Source organism: Ovis canadensis, chromosome 3 (assembly GCF_042477335.2).
Source record: "Ovis canadensis isolate MfBH-ARS-UI-01 breed Bighorn chromosome 3, ARS-UI_OviCan_v2, whole genome shotgun sequence".
Classification (NCBI taxonomy): Eukaryota; Metazoa; Chordata; class Mammalia; order Artiodactyla; family Bovidae; genus Ovis; species Ovis canadensis.
The window spans coordinates 34,567,546-34,575,402 of NC_091247.1; the positions used below are offsets into that span (position 1 = coordinate 34,567,546).

At 50.5% G+C, this 7,857-nt stretch overlaps 1 protein-coding gene across 1 annotated transcript; it reads right to left on the reverse strand.

Annotated features, from left to right (window-relative positions):
- Positions 1 to 175: 175 nt before the first annotated feature.
- On the reverse strand, positions 176 to 3,425 carry FNDC4 (fibronectin type III domain containing 4). Its single transcript, XM_069580301.1, has 7 exons — positions 2,952 to 3,425; positions 2,624 to 2,768; positions 2,422 to 2,537; positions 1,970 to 2,174; positions 1,402 to 1,491; positions 957 to 1,081; positions 176 to 789 (listed from the first exon to the last, which is right to left on the reverse strand). Exons 2-7 carry the CDS (start codon positions 2,742 to 2,744, stop codon positions 754 to 756), a joined length of 693 nt encoding a protein of 230 aa, XP_069436402.1. The 5' UTR covers positions 2,745 to 2,768; positions 2,952 to 3,425; the 3' UTR covers positions 176 to 753.
- Between the last annotated feature and the right edge of the window lie 4,432 nt (positions 3,426 to 7,857).

The window sequence follows — 7,857 nt, forward strand, 5'->3', positions numbered from 1 at the left end:
TGCCCCTTTCTGGCCCCTCTGCACCCATTCTAGACTGAAGAATCAAAGCAAACACCTTCAAATACGAGTCTGCTCCTGTCAAGTTGGTAGTGGTGGTGTGAGAGGCCCTTGTGGTCAGGGGAGAGGCAGTGGAGAAGTGTCTTCAGCATACTAGACAGTATCGCATACAGTCAGCTGCAGTTTGTCCAAGAACCTTTATTGGAAAAATGTCCAAGGGGTGAGACCACCAGCAGCTGGAGGGGCTGCCCGTGAGAGGGGGAGCACCTGAGGCTCCATGGAAGACGTTGGAGTAGTGCAGTGCAGCGTCTGCCTCCAGATCCAGACAGTTCCTTTTATTTTCTGGGGGAGAGGGAGTACCCACAGAAATACTGCTCTCTGAGACCCGGAGGCAAGATGTGGGGGCAGCTGGGGATGCCAAGGGTCTTGATGCAGGTGAAATGGGGGCCCCATTTGGGACCTAATGGGATAGGGTTGAACAAATGACTCTCCTCTGGACCTAGGGGGTGGAAGGATATATCCCATCTGATATCCACTCCCCAGGTCCAGGGGCTCAGAGCCTAACAGACCTACCTTCTGGCCCTGCTCACAGTGGAAAGAGGATGGATACCAGGCCTGAGATTGTGGGAGTGCCATTACCCTCTGGGAAACTGTGGGATCCTTCAGTCTTGGGCAGATCACCATCTTGGGCGCTCCCTGACCCCAGCCCCAGCCCCAGATTATTAGTGCATCCGTCTTCTGGTTCTGCTTCTTCACTCATACGTCAATAGTATTGATGGATGGTGACTTTTTCTGTGAAAGAAGATGGCCTGAGTCTCTAATTTCAGGAAAGTGATTGTTTCCTCTATCCCAAATTTCCATTCTCCCTCTTCTTCTGCCCCTCCGTGACTCTCCTCCTTTTCCCTCGATGCTTCTAGACAAAACCCCCCCGCTTCCCGCCCTCACTGGCCCCACATCACCTGTCTTGTCCCCACTGGCCTTCCCTGAGGACTCTGTTCCGGTCCCTTCCCCTTCTCCTTGGGGTTGTTGTTGGAGTCATTGTCCTTGATGATGTCATACTGACGGCAGAATAACCCGATTACAGCTGAAACACAATCATACAATCTGAGCCTTGATCTTGACCTCCCCACTCATAGCCCTGAAGGGCAGGGACATACCCGCCATTTCTAGAAAATCAAAGAAGAAAATCTTTGAATTCTGTTTCCCATGCACATTACATTCTTCATTATCCTTTCTGGGCTCCCAATAGCCTCCTCTCCCTTTCTTCGAACTTTTCCTGCTTATCTCCTACAACTGAACATCTCCCCACACCGTTGCTCTCACCTTCTCCCTACAACCTTCACCAACTCCCACCTTCACTCAGCCCCACTTAATCCACAGTCCCCCATTCAGCTGCTTACTCACCAGCCCACATGAGCAACACCACCACAATGATGACCACCTCCCCCGTCTGCAGTGGTCGCTCTCCATCCAGACCCTCCACTGTGATGTCACCTGAGAAGGAAAAGAAGACAGACCCCAGGTTCTGGGGAGCAACTAGAGAGCTATGCCTGTGCAGACAGTTCAGGATGGAGTTGCTGGGGACTAGAGTCAGTGTAGACCTGTCGCAGCACCGTTGCTGGTAACCACTCTCTGGGAAGCTGTTGGTGGACAGGTGGTTAGAGACCAAACAGCAGGAGGGCTGCAGGTCAGATGCTCACTCATGCAGGCTGCAGCTGCTATGAACTGAGGCTGGGTAAAAGGAAGCTTTAAAGCCCTTCCCCCCAAACAATTCCTTACCAGCCTGTCTATACTCAGTCTCCTGCCAACCTGCTTTCCTTCCTTTCCTGGCAGTACAATGAATTATATCATCCTTCTACTCATCTAAGCTAGACTGCTGCTTGCTTTGCGGAAGTAAACAGGAGGCCAAAGACCAGGTAAACAGTCAGAGAATCCAAAGCTTTAGGGGGTGAGGAATAATCGAGACTCTCACCTGGGCTTGAGCTGTTGGAGGGTAGCCGATCAGACCCCTTGAGAGTTCGGAAGTGCACCCGCGGCCCTGGGGGGCTTTCTCCCCGGAGGCCGATGCTCCTGACCTGCACTGTGTAGTCACTGTCTTCAGCCAGGCCCCAGAGAGCACAGGCCCGAGTCGTGGTGTTCACCTCTCGGATCACACGTTGCCCAGGGCCATTCTGTCGCTGCAGGGAGATGATGAGAGAGGAGGACAGCCTCACCCTGGTCCCAGTCCACAAAGCTTAGCCCAGGATTGTTGAACACCCAAGCATTCTGGAGGACTGGGGTGGGAAGGGTAGCTTAAACCAGGGAACCCCAGCTACCTGTCTCCCAGGGCAGGGAGGGGAGTTGGTGGGGATGGGGGGCGGTGACCAGAGGGAATGCTCAGAGATCCAAGGACACAGGTTGGGGCAGCAGAAGGGTGATTCATACTTGCTGGGAAATGGAGTAGCCAATGACGATGTTGCCTTCTGGGACGTCCCAGGACACAGTGGCCGAGTTGGCTCTGAGGTGAGTGACTGTCACATTCACAGGAGATGGAGGCCGGTCTACGGGCGCCAGTGTGTGAACAGGTTACCAGGGTCCACCCCCAGACTAGCTCTGATGACTCCTCACCTGCTCCCCTTTTACTCACCTGCTCGCACAAAGCCCAGGTCGCAACTGACCAGCAGGAGGACTGTGGGGCTTAGATATGGGGAGAGGGGCATTAGCGAAGCCATGGTCCCCACCGAGTCCACTGGGAGGCACCCGGGCATCCGCTTGACATCCAGGCGGGGCTCCTGGAGGTGGCAGGAGTTGGAGGGGGCGGGGGTCAAGGACTTGCCAGAAAGCACAAGCGGGCAGCTGCTCTCTCTCCTCCCCACACCCCACAGCAGCCCTAGAACCCCCCTTTCCCCTTGCCTTGCCCACCCCCGCAGCACCCCGGCGCCCTCAGTTCGCGCCTCTGCTCTGCCCACACCCACCTCCGCCGGTCCTCGCGGTGGGTCAGGCCTCGGGGGGCTGCTCGGTGCCCAGAGGGCGGCCCATCGCCGACTCCGTGGCGCTGTCCCTACCCCATCCCGGCGCGGGCCCGGCCAGGCGGGCAGCGCGGGACCGAGCTGCGGGCAGAGAGCGGAGGCGTAGCGGGTGCGGGCCGCGGGGCCCCGGAGCCCCCAGAGCTCGGACCGGCCGCGCAGTCTGTCCGGGAGCAGGGGGCGGTGCCCGCGCGGCCTGGCGGCTGGCCTGGGTCCCTGGGGCGCGAGGCAGTGCGGCTGCCCCCGCCGGCCCCTGCAGCACGATGTGACCGTCCCGGCGCGCCAGCTGCCGTCTTCTGCAGAGCTGGCCTCGGTCGCTCAGCCGCAGCCCGGCCGGGACGTGCGGGCCCGCCCCGCCCCGCTGGGGTTCTCGCCGCCGTCATCACCGCCCCCCCAACCCGGTTCTTTCGGGGCTCCTCCCACGACCCTCTCATTGGCGGCCTCCAGGGCCCCCCATCCCTCCTGATCCCGGCTCCGGTCTGCTGAGCCCCCGCAGGGGGGTGGGGGGAGGGGACGTCCGGAGAGGCGCAGGTGCGAGGGTCTCGGGATCTGAGAGGCCCCTCCTCCCCAGATGGAATTAGCCAAGTTGGGAAGAGGAACTCCACCTTCGGCGCGCGAGGGGACAGTCATGGAGATAATAATTATTTTGACAATCTCCTACTTGTAGACTGCGTCAGCTTTTAAGTCTCTTCCCCATTCATGACTGATATTGATTCCCTTCCTTCTCTCATTCATTCTTCCACTTATTAGGCAAATATTTATAGAGCTTTCTCTATGTGTCTGACATGTTAATAGCTGGAGATACAGCGATTATTAAGGGTTTTGGGTTTATAGGGGAAATTTAAAGACCTGTCTCAGCTCTGCGACTCACTGTGTGGCCTTAGGCAAATAGGTTAATCTAAGTTTCAGGTTTCCCACCTGTAAATCAAAGAATTCAAAACCTCACAGGGCTGCTGTGAGGATCAAATGACATAATATTGGGGAACGATTTTTAAAAATCTCATAACACTGTGTGAAGAGAGATTATTCTTAATTTGCACCAATTTGTTAGTTACGTCATTTATTCAATAAACATGTAAATCCATAAATTATTTCATGCTTTGGTTGAGCATGAGACCTGGAGTGAGAACCTGGATGTGAGTCCCAGTTCTCTCCACTGTGTAATCTTTAGCAACTAACTTAACTTCTCTGAGCTTCAGTTTCATCATCTGAAAAATGAGCATGTCAATATCACCTTTTTTTTTTTTAATTGAATTATCAGTTCAGTTCAATTGCTGAGTCGTATCCTACTCTTTTCGACCCCATGGACTGCAGCACTCCAGGCTTCCCTTTCCATCACCAACTCCCGGAGCTTGCTGAAACTCATGTCCATCTAGTCGGTGATGCCATCCACCCATCTCATCCTCTGTCATCCCCTTCTGCACTGCCTTCAGTCTTTCCCAGCATCAAGGTCTTTTCCCATGAGTCAGTTCTTTGCATCTGGTGGCCGAAGTATTGGAATTTCAGCTTCAGCATCAGTGTTTCAATGAATATTCAGGACTGATTTTCTTTAGGATGGACTGGTTGGATCTCCTTGAAGTCCAAGGGACTCTCAAGAGTCTTCTTCAACACCACAGTTCAAAAGCATCAATTCTTTGTTGCTCATCTTTCTTTAAAGTCCAACTCTCGCATCCATACATGACTACTGGAAAATCCATAGCTATGACTGGATGGACCTTTGCTGGCAAAGTAATGTCTCTGCTTTTTAATTTGCTGCCTAAGTTGGTCATAGCATTTCTTTCAAGGAGCAAGCGTTTCTTGATTTCATAGCTGCATTCACCATCTGCAGTGATTTTGGAGCCCCTGTATATTGTCACCCTGCTTATTTAACTTATATGCAGAGTACATCACGAGAAATGCTGGGCTGGAAGAAGCACAAGCTGGAATCAAGATTGCCGGGAGAAATATCAATAACCTCAGATATACAGATGACACCACTCTTATGGCAGAAAGTGAAGAGGAACTAAAAAGCCTCTTGATGAAAGTGAAAGAGGTGAGTGAAAAAGTTGGCTTAAAGCTCAACATTCAGAAAATGAAGATCATGGCATCCGGTCCCATCACTTCATGGCAAATAGATGGGGAAACAATGGAAACCAGTTCAGTTCAGCTCAGTTCAGTTGCTCAGTCGTATCCGACTCTTTGCAACCCCATGAATCGTAGCACGCCAGGCCTCCCTGTCCATCACCATCTCCCGGAGTTCACTCAGACTCACGTTCATCGAGTCCGTGATGCCATCCAGCCATCTCATCCTCGGTCGTCCCCTTCTCCTCCTGCCCCCAATCCCTCCCAGCATCAGAGTCTTTTCCAGTGAGTCAACTCTTTGCATGAGGTGTCCAAAGTACTGGAGTTTCAGCTTTAGCATCATTCGTTCCAAAGAAATCCCAGGGCTGATCTTCAGAATGGACTGGTAAGCATCTTTTAATTTCATAGCTGCAATCACCATCTGCAGTGATTTTGGAGCCCAGAAAAATAAAGTCTAACATTGTTTCCACTGTTTCCCCATCTATTTCCCATGAAGTGATGGGACTGGATGCCATGATCTTCGTTTTCTGAATGTTGAGCTTTAGGCCAACTTTTTCACTCTCCTCTTTCACTTTCATTAGGAGGCTTTTTAGTTCCTCTTCACTTTCTGCCATAAGAGTGGTGTCATCTGCATATCTGAGGTTATTGATATTTCTCCCTGCAATCTTGATTCCAGCTTGTGTTTCTGCCAGTCCAGAGTTTCTCATGATGTGCAGAGACATTAGTTTGCTGACTAAGGTCCGCCTAGTCAAGGCTATGGTTTTTCCAGTAGTCATGTATGGATGTGAGAGTTGGACTGTGAAGAAAGCTGAGCGCCAAAGAATTGATGCGTTTGAGCTGTGGTGTTGGAGAAGACTCTTGAAGGTCCCTTGGACTGCAAGGAGATCCAACCAGTCCATTATGAAGGAGATCAACCCTGGGATTTCTTTGGAAGGAATGATGCTAAAGCTGAAACTCCAGTACTTTGGCCACCTCATGTGAAGAGCTGACTCATTGGAAAAGACTCTGATGCTGGGAGGGATTGGGGGCAGGAGGAGAAGGAGACGACCCAGGATGAGATGGCTGGATGGCATCACTGACTCAACGGACATGAGTTTGGGTAAACTCCGGGAGTTGGTCATGGACAGGGAGTCCTAGCATGCTGTGATTCATGGGGTTGAAAAGAGTCGGACACAACTGGGTGACTGAACTGAACTGAAAAATAAAGTCTGTCACTGTTTCCATAGATGTTTCCCCATCTATTTGCCATGAAGTGATAGGACCAGATGTCATGATCTTAGTTTTCTGAATGTTGAGTTTTAAGCCAACTTTTTCACTCTCCTTTCACTTTCATCAAGAGGCTCTTTAGTTCTTCACTTTCTGCCATGAGGGTGGTGTTGTCTGCATATCTGAGGTTATTGATATTTCTCCCGGCAATCTTGATTCCAACTTGTGCTTCATCCAGCCCAGCATTTCACATGATGTAGTCTGCATATAAGTTAAATAAGCAGGGTGACGATATACAGCCTTGACATATAATAAAATCGTCTTTTTTAAAAATTGAATTATAGTTGACTTACAATGTGTTAGTTTCAGGTGTACAACAAAGTGATTCATATATATATATGTATATGTGCCAGTGTGCTCAGTCACTCAGTCAAGTCGTGTCTGACTCTTCGTGACCCCATGGACTGTAGCCTGTCAGGCTCCTCTCTCCATGGAATTGTCCCAAGCAAGAATACTGCAGTGGGTTGCCAGGAGAAGGAAATGGAAACCCACTCTAGTACTCTTGCCTGGGAAATTCCATGGAGAGAGGAGCCTGACATGCGATAGTCCATGGGGTCACGAAGAGTTAGACACCACTGAGCAACTTCGCTGTGTCACATTAATATATATTCCTTTATAGGTTATCACAAGATATTGAATATAGCTCCCTGTGCTATGTAGTAGGTCTTTATTGTTTATCTATTTTATTTACAGTAGTGTGTGTCTGTTAATCCAAAACTCCTGATTTATCCCTCCCCTCCTTTACCCTTTGGTAACCATAAGTTTGTTTTCTATATCTGTGAGTCTTTCTCCATTTTGTAAGTTCATTTGTATCATTTTCTTTTTAGATTCCAGGTATAAGTGATATCATATGATATCTATCTTTGTCTGACTTACTTCACTTAGTAAGATAATCTCTAGAGGCAAATGGCATTATTTCATTCTTTTCAGTATCATCTTCTTAATGTATCAAATGAGATACTGTATGTGAAAAGTGCATTGTTCAGTGTAAATAAATGTTGGCTAAACTTGTATTTAGGGCAGATACTTTGGTTTCTAATTCTCACTGCAGTATTTCTATTTCTGTGGCCCTTTCCCCTGTAATATCCAGTTCAGTGTGTGCACCCCTGGGGCTCTGAAGCTTCTGTTGCCTTCTTTCTGAGAGGAGAGTGAAATGGGGTATGTGGGGCAGGGAGGACTATGTGATCAGGGGGGACTGTGTGACCTGGTCTTCTGACCTTTGCTGACCCTGAGGACCCTGATATCTGGCTTCCTGATGCATCCTAATTCCAGAGCACTGATGCCCAGGGATTCTCTCTGCCCTGGGCCTGAGTATTGTCATTCCAGGCTCCAGGCCCTCCCAGAGAAGAGCTCATTATCTGAAGGACAAGAGTAATGAACCTTGGGTCTTCTTCAGGAGCAAAGCAAAGGCTGGGGACTCTGGGTGCCTCTAGAGAGGGACCTGGGGAGCTCCCTGGGGGTGATCAGAGTGCTGAGGGACTAGTGATCAGGAAAGGGTGCAGGCAGAGGTGTTCAGAGGGGGTGGTGT

Excerpts from the sequence above, each read along its gene's own strand:
- FNDC4 (XM_069580301.1), bottom strand. The coding sequence starts at position 2,744 with ATGCCCGGGTGCCTCCCAGTGGACTCGGTGGGGACCATGGCTTCGCTA. Across the intron at positions 2,538-2,623 it reads CCTGGGCTTTGTGCGAGCAG|ACCGGCCTCCATCTCCTGTG; the intron begins GTGAGTAAAAGG and ends TGGCGCCCGTAG. Across the intron at positions 2,175-2,421 it reads GCTACTCCATTTCCCAGCAA|CGACAGAATGGCCCTGGGCA; the intron begins GTATGAATCACC and ends ATCTCCCTGCAG.